General features: G+C 46.3%; 1 protein-coding gene across 1 annotated transcript in view; it reads left to right on the top strand.

Annotated features, from left to right (window-relative positions):
- The window catches only part of MTHFD1L (methylenetetrahydrofolate dehydrogenase (NADP+ dependent) 1 like), a 191928-nt gene that overhangs the window by 68444 nt on the left and 105668 nt on the right, over nucleotides 1–17816 (top strand). Inside the window, exons 18-20 of the mRNA XM_066247887.1 lie at nucleotides 2941–3081; nucleotides 7950–8018; nucleotides 12025–12136. Coding sequence (XP_066103984.1) covers nucleotides 2941–3081; nucleotides 7950–8018; nucleotides 12025–12136 — 322 coding nt within the window. The remainder of the gene's footprint in view (nucleotides 1–2940; nucleotides 3082–7949; nucleotides 8019–12024; nucleotides 12137–17816) is intronic.

The following is a 17816-nucleotide window of genomic DNA, read 5'->3' on the forward strand; positions in this document are numbered from 1 at the left end:
TTTAAAAACTTCAATTATTTTTTTTTAAACCTTAAGACCTTCTTGAGGACATCTTTTTTTTTTTTTTTAATTTATTTTTCTGAAGCTGGAAACGGGGAGAGACAGTCAGACAGACTCCCGCATGCGCCCGACAAGGATCCACCCAGCACGCCCACCAGGGGGCGACGCTCTGCCCACCACGGGGTGATACTCTGCCCCTCCGGGGTGTCGCTCTGTTGCAACCAGAGCCATTCCAGCGCCTGGGGCAGAGGCCAAGGAGCCATCCCCAGCGCCCGGGCCATCTTTGCTCCAATGGAGCCTCGCTGCGAGAGGGGAGGAGAGAGACAGAGAGGAAGGAGAGGGGGAAGGGGTGGAGAAGCAGATGGGTGCTTCTCCTGTGTGCCCTGGCTGGGAATTGAACCCGGGACTTCTGCACACCAGGCCGACGCTCTACCACTGAGCCAACCGGCCAGGGCCTAGGACATCTTTTTATGTCAGTAAAGGGAAATCTATGTGATCACTTTTTATTTTTTATTTTATTTTTTTTTTTTTTACAGAGACAGAGAGAGAGTCAGAGAGAGGGACAGATAGGGACAGACAGAAACGGAGAGAGCTGAGAAGCATCAATCATTAGTTTTTTGTTGCGACACCTTAGTTGTTCATTGATTGCTTTCTCATATGTGCCTTGACCGCGGGCCTTCAGCAGACCGAGTAACCCCTTCCTCGAGCCAGCGACCTCAGAGTCTCGAACCTGGATCCTTCGCATCCCAGTCCAACGCTCTATCCACTGTGCCACCGCCTGGTCAGGCTGGGATCACTTTTTAATGGCTATGGAATACTCCATCTTATAGATGTGCCATAATGAATTACCCAGTTCCCTGTGAACCCTTTGAGCAGTGAGTTGTTTTCATGCTCTCTGACCCCCAGGAGTGAGGCGTTTTTTATTTCAAAAAATAAATTTAGTTCCAGTTACAGTTTTATTAACTTAAAATCATGTTTGTTTGATAACCAATTTATGGAAACCAGAAGAACATACATTTACCTTTTTTTAATGTTGCCTTACACATTTTTAAAATCAATCAATTATACTCTGGATGGTCAGGCGGCACAAGGATATACATGAATTTTCATGCTACTCAAAGGGTTAGTGGACGCTTAGGGCGTTTGCAGTGTTGAACTGCCATCAGTAAGCTGATACACAAAGGTAACGTGCACACATACTAATGGGACAGATTCCTAGCTCCATAACTGCAGAATAGAGGATGCAGATTTCAAATGTTGATGTATATTTCCATGTCAATTCCCATCCTTGCCGACATTGCTTAATGTCCTTTGTTTATATTTATGATAAACAGTAAAAATAATCACACTTAACATTTATATGCGTTTGAAATATTTTATTTGCAAAACAAAAATCAGCAGCCCTCTCTATAGAAGCCAATAAAATGAATAACAATGAAATTTATATTGGTCCAGTTTGTTTCATTTTTTTATGTAGTTCAAGATATAAAATTTTGAGCCTGACCTGTGGCGGTACAGTGGACAAAGTGTCGACCCGGAATACTGAGGTCACCAGTTCCAAACCCTGGGCTTGCCTGGTCGAATCACATACAGAAAGCAATTATTACGAGTTGATGCTTGCCGCTTCTCCCCCTACTTTCTCACTCTCTTTCTCCTCTCTCTAAAAATCAATAAATAAAATCTAACTATATATATATATATATATATATATATATATATATATATATATATTTGAAATAGTAATGATTACAAATGAAGAACTTGCATATATGTTACAAATTCCACTTCTTATGCAGGTGATTTCAAGAATATGTCTAGCCTCATGTTTTATATAGAAAGTCTCCCTATTTTTAGTCATTTTTTATATGCACTGTTTATAATGGAATGGTGGTAGAGAGAATTTTAAATATCATAGTGGAAAATCACTTATGTTTGGAATGGGTTCTATGGAGAATATAATAACTGAATGTAGTTGCATTTGACTTTCAGGTAACATTGTTTCACTAAATCGATGACTAATGAAATCTCACTCAGGAAGTAGCCAGAAAGTTCCTTGGTTCCTTCATTTCCTTTCTAGTCAGTGACAGGAAATGGACGATAAAATGTTCCATCAGGCAATCCCACGAGGGCATAGCCATTTTCTCTCGCGTAAGCTTGAACTTGTCTGGCTCTCCTGCCCCTCGGGAGGGAGAGAATTCAGCCGGAGTGATGGGGCTGTTTGTCCAGGGGCTGAATGAGGAGGAGGAGGAAGCTCACGGTCCTCATGTTTCCTTTGGTTCCTGTTGGTCCATCTGCCCGTGGCCTGGGTCCCCAGCCAGGAGAGTAAGAAAGCAGGGTACCCTTGCTGCCGGGCGAGCTCTAACTCTGGGACACTGGCCTCAGGACCATCTTCTTTCCCTGTCTGCTCCTCGTCTCTTTCCCGGACAGACAGGTGCAGCCCTCTTGACACCACGATGAGCAACATCAGATATAATCAGCAGGATGTTTATCTATTCAGCCGATATCTATTGAGTGCTTACTGGTTTCACGCTCAGTCCTCCAAGCTGGGATTCAGGCGTGAACCCTCCCCAAAGGGTCTCTGCCGTGATGGCCCTTAGAGTCCAGTGGGAACATGCATCAAACAGGTAATCGCATGAGTCATTCATTACAAGTCTGAAATGTGCTACGGAAGGAAATTGTGCCACGAGCTGCTGTAACGGGCCCAGCCAGGCCGAGTCCTGCCAGCAGCGCACACAGAGGAGCTTGTGGCCGCCCTAGAGAGCACCAAGGCCAGGGCCCTGCGTGTTCGAGATGCTCAGAAACCATGTGCTCTTGAGAGTGGTCCATCGAGGATAAACCCCCAGACCTGCAGGAATTTCACTGCTGAGATACAGCTTCCTGTGGAAAGGGCCGCCCAGACAGCCCTGCAGCTGACCGCTACCTTCACTTTTGCCGTTTCAGGCGCAGTTTGACATCGCGGTGGCCAGCGAGATCATGGCGGTGCTGGCCCTGACTGACAGCCTCAAGGACATGAAGGAGCGGCTAGGAAGAATGGTGGTGGCCAGTGACAAAAATGGGCAGCCCGTAACAGCAGACGATTTGGTGAGTGTGTCCATCTCAGCAGCTCCAGAGGGCTCACTGTCCTCGTTCCTTTGGTGTGCGGTGATGAAAGTTACTTCTCTCTTCTGCACGTGTGAAATGGGAATTCAGAGTACTTCGGCACACACATTTCCCCCCTCACAAGCCTGTGTGTTTTACACCTTCATAATGTTCTCAGGCCTTTATAACCTGCTGGTCACTGGTTGCAACCACAGCACCTGACATTTATTTCATAAGCTTTTCCTGCTTCTTGCCAGTCCTGATCTCTGCTCCACCTGGGGTGGGTCGTCCTGCAGCCCACAGCTTTTTTCAAAAGTGTGACCTCTGCCTGCTTTAAATTGAGGGCATATCACCTTTCAAAGGAACAAGAGTGGCTCCACCCTTGTGACAGGGAAGATTCAGTTCATCTGGCACACTTTGGGCTCCAGCCTGCCCCCTGGGCACCCCGGCTTGCTGGAGTCTGTGCCTTCGACATGGGCTGCACAGTATACAGGCAGGTCCCACCTTACATAGCCTCGCTCATCCACGTCCTCTTTGAGTGGACTGCTGCTTTCTGTAAAGCTTTTTGAGTTCCTATTCTCAGGTGGCACACTGATCGTTTTGTTCTTGTTAATAACCGTCCGCGTTGTTGACTTAAACCCGATCAGTGGTACAGTAATTTTATTTGCTTGTATGTGTTTATCAGGATGTAGGTGGGACGTAGGCCTATTGGACAGCCGTTACTCTAAACCTAAGCTTACTTTCCACGTCTTGAGTCACATACAATAATGGAATGTAAAATACACACTGCAAATTGGGAAACGGTTGTGGAAGGGGAAAGGCAAGGTAATATTTCATTAATTCCAAAAGCTTGGGACATACTATGAATCCTTTGCCAACATGTCTTGATTACTTTTTGGCTGCTTGGGAAGAAATGTATCTGACTGACTCATCTCCTAGGTCTTTGTCAAGTAAATGAAATAGCTATGTTTGTATCAGCAGCTCTATGGAAAGCTTATTGCAAAGCTTAGAGAGAAAGCCCATGCTCAGCTCGCTATATAAAAGTACTGCTTTTCAAAAATTGTCAAGCCCTGTACACTTCTATCTGAACTGACACAGTACAGTTTCTGTATAAATATATTTTGCTGTATCCTATTAACTTTAAGTACCGATAAATACGCGGCAGGAATAATTTGAAACTTAATCCTCAAATAGTATTTCCCTAAACTTTGTGGGGTGGGTTTTTTTTTTTCTGTGTGATAAAAATCTTGGATCCGGAACAAACGCAGTTTACTCTCTTGAGTTATCTTTTGAGTTTCTTCTCTGAAAAAATGCCTGATCCCTGCAGATTGCGGTTCATTGAGTTGGAACTGTCAGTGGCCGGTCTGCCGTAGAAAATTAAGGGAAGACTCTCAGAGCTTCTCGGCTGTCAGATTCTCCCCTGACAGCTTGTTTTGGATTTGGTCAAAAGAATTTAGGTATTGCAGAGAACACGGGAATAGGTGATTGATTCTGACTTCCCCTTAAAGACTCTGTCCAAGCTTTCCCCTCCGTGGACGTGGGATAGGGAACCGGTGACATGGCTCATAGTGGACGTGACAGCCCAGAGCTGCTCCTGGTGGTAAAGATTTTTTTTTTTGCACGGGTTTGATAACAGTCTGTGTGCAAAAGGTGAGATGCAGTGTGGAAATCCGAGCAGATGGCAACCTACCTGAGAAAATCCAGACAGAAACACCGAGTTTCCTTCCTCCCGTGGTTTCTCGAGCTAGGTGTATTTGACCAGGAGGTAGAAGCAAGGATAGTGGCAGAAGAGCAGGCAAACGGCTGTTCTCCTTCCACACGCTCTGCGTCAGGAGAAGAGACCTGATTTCTTTGCGCCCCCTCTGGGCGCACCCCCCCCCCACCCCCCGCTTTTACAGTAAAACAGGTGAACGTGTTTCTACTAGCTGGCTTACATTTCTTGCCATGCCTGTTTTGTACAATCAAGTAGAAAAGAATTTGGATTTCCTTCGAGAACTTAAATGATGAAATAGCATTAAAAATGGAAATTGATCACATAAGAGAAATGTACTGTTATTGCTGATCGCAGGGGGACAAAGTAATAAACCCGTGCGCTCTGGAGAGATGACATTCTCTAGACTTTACCCACTGATGTTAAGAGCTGTTGCTTGCCATTGAATATTTTCACAGCTATATTCACATGGCTTTGCTCACAGTATAGCCTTCTTGACAATCGACTGGTTTATTAAATGACACTTGTCCTCAAACCTGTAGAATGTACAACAAACACCTCAAGTAAATGCTAATGTAAACCGGGGGGGGGGGGGGGAGAAAGACACTTGTCCAGTGTCTTTAGAAACCTTGGAAGGGATTTTTTTTTAAGCTTACCGTGTGGCCTTCCTTCACACACTTTTTTCCAGTAGTGCTTAGACTTCTAACCTTCTCTCTACTTTTCCAGGGCAGGGGGCTTAGCGGGCACCCAGCCCAGAGCTTCCTAGGACTGGAAGGAGGCAGCCTCGTTCCGGGCAGTCAGAGAGCATGAGGCGCAGCACGAGAAGCCCTGAGATGCTCAGTGTTGGGAGTGCCTTCTGTCTGTGGGATGAGAGGCTGAAGCCTTGAGATGCTCAGTGTTGGGAGTGCCTCCTGTCTGTGGGATGAGAGGCTGAAGCCTTGAGATGCTCAGTGTTGGGAGTGCCTTCTGTCTGTGGGATGAGAGGCTGGGAGGCGTCTGTGGGAGACCAGGACGGGTGCTTTTAAGGAGCTCCCTTCTCCCCTCTTCATGCCCACTCTGTGAACAGCCTTGTTGCACTTCCCCTTCTTGTTTCTTCAAGCAGTAGTAACATCCTGCTGATGACAAAATAATGAGCATAATTGCCATAAAACACTTGTAGGTGGACTGAAAGATCCGCTTTCTGGCACACCTCTCAAGCTCCCTTAATGAAGGCTTTGAAAAAAGTGCCATGACTGTTACTTCTCCATCACTCTTCGCGTCCTGCCTGGTCAGCATCCATTCAGGTGGGAGAGATGGGCGGGGACACAGTGCTGTGTCACAGTAACCCAGAGGTAGAGCAGCCTGTGGGGATGCCCACCTAGGGGACGGGCATGTGAGAAATGGATCCTCTTTTGGCAATAAACCTCAGTGTCCTTCTTTATAGGAGAAACAAATTTTTTTAATTTATTTTTAATTATGGTTGACATATAGTGAGTGTTATGTGAGTTTCAGGTGTATAACATAGTGGTACCACATTTATATACCTTGTGATCAGTACACTAAGTCTAGTGACCATCTGCCACTGTACAGAGTTGTTAGGATATTAATGACTCTATTCCTTATACTATACGTTACATCCTCGTGACTTATTTTGTAACTAGAAGTATGTACTTTCTGATGCTTTTTCCCTTTTTCTGCCCGACTCCCCTCCCCCCTCCTGTCTGGTGACCATCAGTTTGTTCACTGTATCTCTGAGCTTGTTTCCGTTTTGTTTCATTTACTTAATTTGTTTTGTTTATTAGTCTCCACGTGTAACTAGAATTATACGGTATTTTTCTTTCTCTGACTTATCATACTTACCACGATAGGTCGGTATGTCCATCCTGTGTAAGTGGCAAGGTTTCATTCTCTTTTTTGTGGCTGAGTAATATTCCATTGTGTACATGTACCACATCCTCACTATTCACTCAGCTATCATGAACACCTAAGTTGCTTCCATATTCCGGCTATTCCTAGGAATGCTGCCGTGAACGTAGAGGTGCACAGCTCTTTTAGAATCAGTGTTTAATTTTTTTTCAGATAAATACCCAGGAGTGGAATTCCTGGGTCACAGGATAGTTCTATTTTTAATTTTTTGAGGCATCTTCATGTTCTCCACAGCGGCTGCACCAGTCACAGCCCCACCAACCGTGCACGGGGCTTCTCTTTTCTCCACATCCTCGCCAACACGGGTCGTTTGTTTCTTTGTTGATAATACCCACTCTGACATGGCAGAAGGGAATAGTTAGGGTTTTGGTTGGCATTTCCGTGGTGTTTCGTGATGGATGCTGAGCATTCTTCCATGTGTCTGTTGGCCATCCCTGTCTTCCTTTGAGAAATATCTGTGCAGGTCCTCCTCTGCTCATTTTGTAACTGGATTATTTTTTGGTTGAGCTGTATGAGTTTTCTACATATTTTGGTTGTTTATTATCTGATATATCATTTGAAAATGTCCTCTTCCATTCAGCAAACTGCCTTTTTATCTTGTTGATGGTTCTTTCCAGGGTGCAGTAGCTTTTATTTATGTGGACCCGTTTGTTTATTTTTTCTTTTGTTGCCCTTACCTGGAGATACATGTTCAAAAAAGTAGTATTAAGAGCTATAAAGAGTTGATTGCCTATGTATTTTCTTCTAGACGCTTTATGGTTTTAGACCTTACATTTAAATTTTTAATCCATTTTGAGTTCTTTTTGTATATAGTGTACAAAAGTAATCTGGTTTCATCTTTTTGCATGTATCTATTTAAATTTCCCAACACTATTTATTAAATAAACTGTCTTGACCCGATTGTATGTTCTTGCCTCCTTTGTCCTATGTTAATTGACCATGTACACATGGATTCTTGTCTGAGCTATCTGTTCTGTTCCATTGATGAATGTATCTGTTTTTGTGCTATAACTATGCCATTTTGTTTATTGTAGCTTCATAGTATAATTTGAAATTCGGGCACGTGATACCTCCAGCTTTGTTTTTTTTTTTTGTTTTGGGTTTTTTTGTTTTTCTTCTCAGGATTGTTTTGGCTATTCAGGTCTTTTATGCTTTCATATAAATTTTAGGATTATTTGTTATAGTTCTTTGAAAAATTCCATTGATAGTTTGATAGCGATTAAATAATTGCGGGGTTTTTTCCTCTCTCTTTTAGGGGGTGACAGGTGCTTTGACAGTTTTGATGAAAGATGCAATAAAACCAAATCTGATGCAGACCCTAGAAGTAAGTGATTTTCTTTTTATAGAAATCATTGACAGTTTGCATTAATTAGATTGCTTGTGTGTCCCTATGCAATATGAGCATTTCCAGCCAATATGAGCCCACAGGAACATCAGAAGAACAGTCCTTGATCATCCAAAAAAATTAAAAATGTACTTATATGTTCTTTAATGTAATTCATATTGTGGCTAATGAAGTACTAATTGACCAGAGTAGAAACTTGGAAACTCAGTGTCCATTTAATATCTAAATTGTGTAGCCATGCTTACATATATTTTCTTTTGTCTTTTTACTTTCACTTAGTCTCCCATAATAATCAGGTTATGAATGTTTTAATTTTTGTTTTTTCCGAACAAAACACATAGTAAATGCTGAAGAATGTTTTCCAGGAGAGTAAGCTGGACTCTGCTCTTATGAGAGTGTTTTTCTGTATAACTTTCCTGCTCTTGCCTTCATTGAACCTAAATTTCCTCATCGGAGTATCTGTTTCATCTAGGGTTTTTAGTCACTCATCTTGCTCATTTGATGTAGTGATTATCTAATTCCTTCATCCCAGCTGATGAGAACCCAGGGTTTGGGTGCAGACAAGGAGGCAGTCTCTGGGTCGGGTTGACAGAGAGACAAGTGGGAGGGTGGGCGTCGAGGTCTGGGGAAATAGTGGTATACTCGTAGGTGTTTTAACAGCCAGCGCTCTGGGGTGGAAATACCTGATTTGTAGCATTTGCCAATTTCTGTGGTGTAAATGTTCCCACAACGGCCAATTTCTGGCTCCCTTCCAGATGTCACCGAACAGTGGAATTGGAAGGAAATGCATTCCATCGGTGGTGCAAACATCTGTTTCTCCTTCATGTTGTGATGGGGACAAAGGGAAGTGGAGGTGACCAGAGGGCAATCCCGTTGGGGGGAGACAAGCAGAATATCCATCCATTTATTCATCTATTCAGCTGATACAAAGCTGAGTTTGAGTGTTAACTCTGCCGTTTACTAACGGTGACCTCGGCAAGCGCTTTAATAATCTCATTCTCCTCATTCTCCCATGTAAAATGGTGAGAGTCACAGTGACTGACCTAACGAGGTTATTATGGAGATTTACTATTTGTTGAGCCCGTGATGCGGACAGGCCTCGTCGGGTGCTGGGACATGCAGTAAGCCCCGTAGTCCCTGCCCTCGATGACAGGCCTCGTCGGGTGCTGGGACATGCAGTAAGCCCCGCAGTCCCTGCCCTCGATGACAGGCCTCGTCGGGTGCTGGGACATGCAGTAAGCCCCGCAGTCCCTGCCCTCGATGACAGGCCTCGTCGGGTGCTGGGACATGCAGTAAGCCCCGCAGTCCCTGCCCTCGATGACAGGCCTCGTCGGGTGCTGGGACATGCAGTTAGCCCCACAGTCCCTGCCCTCGATGACAGGCCTCGTCGGGTGCTGGGACATGCAGTTAGCCCCGCAGTCCCTGCCCTCGATGACAGGCCTCGTCGGGTGCTGGGACATGCAGTTAGCCCCGCAGTCCCTGCCCTCGATGACAGGCCTCGTCGGGTGCTGGGACATGCAGTAAGCCCCGCAGTCCCTGCCCTCGATGACAGGCCTCGTCGGGTGCTGGGACATGCAGTAAGCCCCGCAGTCCCTGCCCTCGATGACAGGCCTCGTCGGGTGCTGGGACATGCAGTTAGCCCCGCAGTCCCTGCCCTCGATGACAGGCCTCGTCGGGTGCTGGGACATGCAGTTAGCCCCGCAGTCCCTGCCCTCGATGACAGGCCTCGTCGGGTGCTGGGACATGCAGTAAGCCCCGTAGTCCCTGCCCTCAATGAGCACCCTAGCAGGCAAGCCAGATCACAGGGAAATAAATCAATGCAGAGCCTCTCAACTGGTGGCAAAGATGGAAGGAGGAAAAGAAGAGGGAAGGAGGGGGCAGAGAGCGATGTGGGCGTGTGGTGTGGCGTCTGACAGGTGACACCTGAGCAGAGATCGAAGTGGCCGAGGGTGTCTGGAGGAAGAGCCCTCTAGGGACAGGGTGACAGACATCCAGCTCAGAGGCCCTAAAATATACCAAACTCATGACAGATAGTTTTATATCTTGGGATTAGCCATGGCATTTTTTAGACAAAGTATTTAATTGTGTACTGTATCATCTAGCATCAAACATCAGCTGAGTGTGTGAACATAGGTGCCTGGTTGAATGTCTAACAATGATACTATTCGCATCTTTCCGTCCAGACTCCATGCTGGGAGTTTTAACACCAGGGCCTTTAATTTTAAATGAATTTTAAAATGCTGCTGATCTAGTCCTTGGAGCGGTCATATCAGGAATCGTGTTATGTTTATGCTGAATCTGCCACGCCCTGTCTCCTGTCCCCCCACTGGAGACCAGTGCCTGGTGGGTGTTGGGCAGAGGGCCACCACGGTCAGGGTTGTAGTGCCCCCCCCAGAGGTGGAGCCTGTGACCTTGTCCTCACTGCACTAGCTTACTCAGACAGCCACACACTGGCACTGGCAGAGCTGGGAGGTGACAGACACTTTGTCTGTAAATAGAAGTGAGGAATCAGACACAGAGAGACGGGTCGATCTAGACGCGAGACCTACATATATCCCTAGCCATGAACATATATGTGTTGGGGTTTTACAGTCCCAACTTCATTTCCACATACATTGGTGTGACCTCATCAGGGTCCTGTTATTGTCCCTCCTGAGGACTTGGGGGGGGGGAGCAAACAGAGAGCTCACAGCAGCGTGGCTTTGATAAACCCTGTCTTTTTCATCCTGGGAGGCGATTTTCCCTTCACTCCCTTTCTTCCTGCATTTGTGCAGCCTTCTCAGCCCCGAAGCCTGTTCAGCCGGCAAGCCCCTCGTGGGCCGTGGGAATGTCCCGTGGCTGGCAGCCCCACCTCCCGCACGTCACTCTGTCTCCCGCCGTGTCAGGGCGAGGGCGGCCTCTGTTTTCACAGGTGGAGCTGAGGCTTCATGTGCACAGACCCCGTGGCCCTGGCCGGGCTCTGAATAAAGCTTGAGCGCTCTTAACGAGTGTGGATAAGTGCTGTGGATAGGACTGCAGCCTGTTCTCCTTGAGGAAGGAAGAGTGTAGAAACGACATTAAAGATAAATGTACAGACAGATTTTTTTTCAAAGAATTAAAACATAATGGCTATCAGATTTTTCACATATAACACAATTTACAATGACAAATGCTTAAACAGCATTTTTAAAAAATCAGAATAATAGGCTTATCATTGTGAATGTAAAGACTTTATATTTACTTGTAATTGCAAGGACAGTGTCCTTAGGTCATTGGCCTGCCTTGAATTGAATTGATTTTTATGCTTGCTTTATACTTTTCTTGAACTGGTTAATTTCTTAATGAAAAAAAAATATATATTTAAATAAGCCTCTTAGATCAGAGTCTTAATTCCATTTTTTTTAAATATATAATGGGTTGGCCTGACCTGTGGTGGCGCAGTGGATAAAGCGTCAACCTGGAAATGCTGAGGTTGCCGGTTCGAAACCCTGGGCTTGCCTAGTCAAGGCACATATGGGAGTTGATGCTTCCAGCTCCTCCCCCCTTCTTTCTCTCTCTCTCTCTCTCTGTCTCTCCCTCTCCTCTCTAAAATGAATAAATAAAAAAATTTTAAAAAATACTCATTAAAAAAAATATATATATATATAATGGCAGGTAATGTGAAATAAGGTAAGGAGTTTATTTCATGGTCACTGAAAGCAGCTACCACAGTGGCTTATCAAAATCATTGTGGGAGGTAATTGATTCTTAGTGCATTTCCCCCTTGATGCAGCATGAAATGTGGAATAACACCGTTTTAGAGTGCGTAAGGAACTGGGCCCTTTGAAAAAGTCAGGGTGTTTTCACATTCTTTGAGAGAATTTGTGCGTTGCATTTGCAGTGCCCAGGAAAGCAGAATGGCTTGGGTGAGTCTTTTAAGTACTCGACAGTGTACGCCGCCTTCTGTGCCCCAGCTCGACCTCCCCTTTGTCTTCTGGGATTTTAACTGGTTCTCCTGCTTCCGCAGGGGACGCCCGTATTTGTGCATGCCGGCCCCTTTGCCAACATTGCCCACGGCAACTCTTCAGTGCTGGCTGATAAAATTGCCCTCAAACTGGTGGGTAAAGAAGGATTTGTAGGTAAGTCATTTCTTTGAAATGCAGTTGTTGCAGAATATTGAAGAAATCTAAAAGGCTTGGGATAGAGTAATATCCACACTGATGTAAAATATACGTGTATTCTTTTCGACCCATCTTCCATAGATGGTTTTGGTATCGGAAAAGCCTGTGGTCTGGGCTCTGCCAGCGAAATGATATTTTAGTCAAGCCGTAGATTCTGATATCAAATGCGAATGGGTTTGAGTATAAGCTCTGACGGCTTGCTGGCTGAGAGACCTCGACACATTTTGACGTGTCCTCAGTTTTCTCATCTGTAAAATGGTGAACACAATACTGTACTCAGTTATTGTGAACACTCATTCGGCATAGATTTAGAGCCTGCCGTACGCAAGGCATGCGACTTCAAGGTGGGGATGCAGTGGTGAGCAGAACAGACTCAGCCCCTTCTGGAATGTGCTGTCTAATGGTGTGTATCATTGAACAGGAGGAAGTGCTCGTTTGGTGTCAGCCATTATTAGCAGCAATAGCATTGTTAATAAGTTACAGTGAAATCGGTTTGCTCTTCCTCAAATCCGAGTGTCTCGTGTGGTCTAATGGAGAGAAGGGTCCCAGCCAGTACACTTGGGGATTTTCACTGGTGGGACTTCAAATCTCTGCTGCTGTCAAGCTCCCCTTTGTGGCACCTCTTTCTCTTTGGCTTCTGTTGGACAGTCCAGCCAGAGAGAGGGAGAACCTGCCGTAAAGTTTATCCAGTCAGTCCCAGATACTCCCATGATGTTCAGGCTGTGACAAAACAAAAGACAAACAAGCACTCATAGGGTGACACCTGTAATTTGACATTGAGAGACCACAGTGGCACATTTTCACAGGCCGACAGGTAAGTTCCATTTAGCACACGGCTGCTTGTAATCCTCGAGTCTAACGATTGCTTCTTTCACACCAGTGAGCAGCCTTGTGTCCAGCTCAGAAGGGAGTTATCTTATCAGAAAGGGTTCTGCTGGACGGAACTTAGCGGGGCACTTCTGTGCTTGGCCATCACTGAGTTCACTCTGGGTTACTGAGACGGCTTCAGGAGCGCCTCGGACACGCAGCCAGGAGCAACTGGGGGTTTATCTAGTTTGTTCCTCAGGGGTCTGTGCTCTGCAGCTCTCATGCACTTTGTTGCTTCGGAACCAAGCCCGCCGTGAGAGGGGCTAGACGTGCTGTCTAAATGGACCTGCCCGGTTGATCACGGCTTAAGTGTGGAGCTAATGGACAGGGAGGCTGGGTGAAGGTGGGCGCTGGAAAACTGGCTGCTTTTGTGAAGTGGTGGTTCTAATGCATTCACCCTGCGAATAAGAGCTTCTAGAAAGAAAAGCTCTCTGTCTTACGCTGAGGGGGGCTCTCAGCCTCTGGGCCAGTCCTTACTTTGTCACTGCGTAGGTATGGAATATGTGTTATCATGGCAAAGCATCTTTAAAGGTATATGCTGATGGGGCATGCAGAACATATCAGCTCACTGTGCAACCTCAGACAAACCACTGTCTTCCAGCCAAGGTCCCTCACTCTCGGCGGAAGCCCTCTGGGTAGCATCCCTTTTATACAATCCTGCCGCTTCCACACCTGGTCTCCAGGCACCATGTATACCGTTGACTTCTGACCCACCTTCTGTGGGAGTGCACCTGAGTCCTCACACGGCCCTGCTTCATTCAGCCTGTGGACTTGTGTATACGCCCCGGCCCCCCACTGTGTCCCCTGCGGCAGAGACACCACTCAGCCTCTCCAGTCGTTCTCCAGCCTCACCCGCTAGGACAGGGGGAGAAGCTTCACACCCTTCCCACGGGGAGGTGGGAGGTGGGGCTCGTCACGTGACAGTTCCCTTTGAAGAAATCCTCTCCTGGCTTCAAACCTCGTCAATGCTTTAAAACCTCAAGGCGGCTGTTGGACTCAGGGATGCAAAAATCTATTTTCCAACAATGTCTTTGCCAGTGCTGCAGTCTAGCATCATGCTTTGGCATGTGAGCAAGTGACACCATTGGGGGGCTTCAAAAAAAGTGAAAGAGCCCCATTTCAACATCCTTCTACAGAAATTATGTGCAGTGGCATGAGTTTACCTGAAGCCCAAGGTAGAATTCGTGTCTTTCAAAAAGCCATAGTTTAATAGGAGACTGTCTCTCTTAAGATATAAAAAGGTCAAACCCAAAAGAAAAAGATTGATAATTTGGGTTACATTACAAAGATCAATTATATATGATAAAAGATACAAGATTAAAAAGCAAGTGACAGGTTGGAAGAAATCATTCACAAAGAAGAGAGGCAGGCCCTGGCCGGTTGGCTCAGCGGTAGAGCATCAGCCTGGCGTGCGGGGGACCTGGGTTCGATTCCCAGCCAGGGCACATAGGAGAAGCGCCCATTTGCTTCTCCACCCCACCCCCCTCCTTCCTCTCTGTCTCTCTCTTCCCCTCCCGCAGCCAAGGCTCCATTGGAGCAAAGATGGCCCGGGTGCTGGGGATGGCTCCTTGGCCTCTGCCCCAGGCGCTAGAGTGGCTCTGGTCGCGGCAGAGCGACACCCTGGAGGGGCAGAGCATCGCCCCCTGGTGGGCAGAGCTTCGCCCCTGGTGGGCGTGCCAGGTGGATCCGGTCGGGCGCATGCGGGAGTCTGTCTGACTGTCTCTCCCCGTTTCCAGCTTCAGAAAAATACAAACAAAAAAAAAAAAAGAAGAAGAAGAGAGGCATAAGAACAGCATTCAGAATATATAAACCACCCAAGGACTACATACAGAGTGATACGAAAAATCAAACAGTCCAATAGGAAATGGGCAAAAGATTTGAAAAGGCCAAGTTCACAGAAAAAGCACAATCTGACAGTGTCTGGGTAAAACTTAAAAAAAGCAAATGATCTAGCAGTTTCACTTCTCTGTAATACCCAGGAAAGAAATAACTGAAATAATACATAGGTCTTTGAAATAACTTACCTTGAAACGTATTTATTGAGCTTCTGCGACACGACAGGTAATATATAGGAGCCCGAAATCGAAGATAATTGAGACACGTTCCCCAGCCCGCGGTGGTTTCTAATGGAGTGAAGGACACACCTATAAAGACAGTCTCAAGCTGGTGAGTCCGACGCGTGAGGAGATTAAGGACCACGTTGATTGACCAAGAACCTTAAGAGGTGGTGAGCATCTGTCTCTTTGACGGGATTTTCCCCGTACTCCCGGTTTAATCTAGTTTTTTGTTCCATCCCGGCACGCATAAGGAGTTATTTTGTCTACTCTGCAATAATTACTCCAAGATAATGGACTCAATATTCCACTTAGACTTAAAACCGAATAAAGTTTATTTAATTAGTTGCAGAAATTTGCCAGACTAGGGCAAAACAGTTCACGGGAATCCAGGGAAAGTGCTGTGGTCACTGTGATTTCTGTGTCAACTTCTTTAGTCACAGTTCTCAAGGGAATCCACGCAACTTCATTTGCTGCTGTCAGGACCAAGCATTGCTCTGGCCTCAGAGCCCCGTCGTGTGTTATTTTTATGAAAGGAAGAAAAGAAAGAAAGAAAGGAATAACAACAGTTGAGTTCCTACGCTTTTAAAACTCATCTCATATTTAAACTATTTGTAGGGATTTCAAACTTACACGTGAACCTCCGTTTCTAAAATTTATTTTCTGTTCCCTTGATTTGGTTTTGATTCCAGTTTTGAACGAATACCTTGCCTTCTCCCCCATGGAATGCAGCCGACATTTTTATAGCCAGGGGATTCTTAACTGATGATGATCACCAGATACCCCTTCCCATAATTAAATGCATAATTATATGAGAATACGTAGTTGAATAAAAAAAAGGGGGGGGGACTCCACAACTCTCATTCGATCCTCAAAAGGCATTCAGGACTCAGAAAAGATAAAGGCCCAGGGTCTGCATCTCGTGGCCTGACGGACGCGGTGAGCTGCTGAGCCTTCCCCTTTATGGTGATCTGTGTGAAGATAATGGTGCCCTTCAATGTCCCATCCACATTTGACACTGAGCACTCCCATCCAAAGTGCATGTCTAGAAGTGACCTAACTGAGGGAGTCTTCTCCTTGCCTTCTGGACAGTCGGACCCAGGCTGGGTTCCCCTGGTGCCGTCTGGGTACCTGAGCGGAAACAGACGAGGCAGCAGAAGAGAGAGGTTAGACCCACCCCACCCCCCTTAAATCACACACCGGGCGTGGCCCCGAACGTCAGGAGTGGGATTTAGAGATCTGAATGAGTAGCCATGGCCAGTCCAAGGCACACTGAGTAGGATTGGGGAACAAAGCCTCACTGATGTTTTCATTATAAATGTTCCCATTCTCAGAACCGTTCCTGAGCTTGAGACCTAAAACTAAAGCCATCGGGGGCTCTTTCACTCCATTCGTAACCAGTTCTGAGGGGTGGGTGTTACGATCCCCACCTCACAGATGCTGCCACTGAAGCTCGGGTGATGACACGTGTACGTCTGCCATCACTCGGAGCTGCTCTCACCAAACCTGCGCCGATGATCCTTTGGCTCTTCTGCCTGCCCTGATGTTTCTCATCTCTATCTGGTTCCCAGCCACTTCCATATAAAAGTACCTAATTTGTTTCAGATGACCTGTCTGCAGCAGATGGTCACAGTTAAAAACTGCACCAAGATAAGTACGTTGCACCGATACATAGTAATGTGTGCCAACAGTTGTGGAATACTGTGGGATCTTTTTTCCTTTTCCTCTTAACTATGTTAAAAGACCTCTATCCCTGATGTGCTGCGGATAAAGGGCATCTTGTTGAGTCCCCCTCTGAGGACTGTCTCCTCACTGCTCCCTCCCCCTCTTCCTTTTTGCAAACAGCTTTAAATCTTCCTACTTGGGTTTCAGGACACTGTGCTTGCTGGTGGTTACACCCAGTTACTGACTTGTCCTCTGCTTCCATTTTTATTGCTCTGAAATTTTAAATATCCCTTTATTTTGGTAGAAGAGTGCCAAACTAAACATTCTTATCATTTCGTCCACCCTTTTAAAAAAAAAATCTCATGTCAAGTGACCGTGCAGCTTTTGAAGTTTTAATTCTCCAGACCGCGCCCTGTTTACATTATTTAGAAATACTGATCTCGGCCGGCCCGCACATCGTCTTTTTTTTTTTTTTTTGCATTTTTCTGAAGCTGGAAACAGGGAAAGACAGTCAGACAGACTCCCGCATGCGCCCGACCGGGATCCACCCGGCACGCCCACCAGGGGCGACGCTCTGCCCACCAGGGGGCGATGCTCTGCCCATCCTGGGCATCGCCATGTTGCGACCAGAGCCACTCTAGCGCCTGGGGCAGAGGCCACAGAGCCATCCCCAGCGCCCGGGCCATCTTTGCTCCAATGGAGCCTTGGCTGCAGGAGGGGAAGAGAGAGACAGAGAGGAAGGTGCGGTGGAGGGGTGGAGAAGCAAATGGGCGCTTCTCCTGTGTGCCCTGGCCGGGAATCGAACCCGGGTCCTCCGCACGCTAGGCCGATGCTCTACCGCTGAGCCAACAGGCCAGGGCTCGTCTTTCTTATACTTCCAATTTTTTTTCTCTCTTTACTGATTATATCTGTGGTTAAGTCAAGGGCGAGAAGTGCAGAATTGTGGGAGACCCCGGCTGAAATGGAGGCTATGCGCTAACCTACACGAACCACCAGTAGTGTTTCTTTAACCCTCTATCTATAGTGACGAAAACCTAGTAAGAGAAGGTTGT

Source organism: Saccopteryx bilineata, chromosome 12 (genome assembly GCF_036850765.1).
Source record: "Saccopteryx bilineata isolate mSacBil1 chromosome 12, mSacBil1_pri_phased_curated, whole genome shotgun sequence".
Taxonomy (NCBI): Eukaryota; Metazoa; Chordata; class Mammalia; order Chiroptera; family Emballonuridae; genus Saccopteryx; species Saccopteryx bilineata.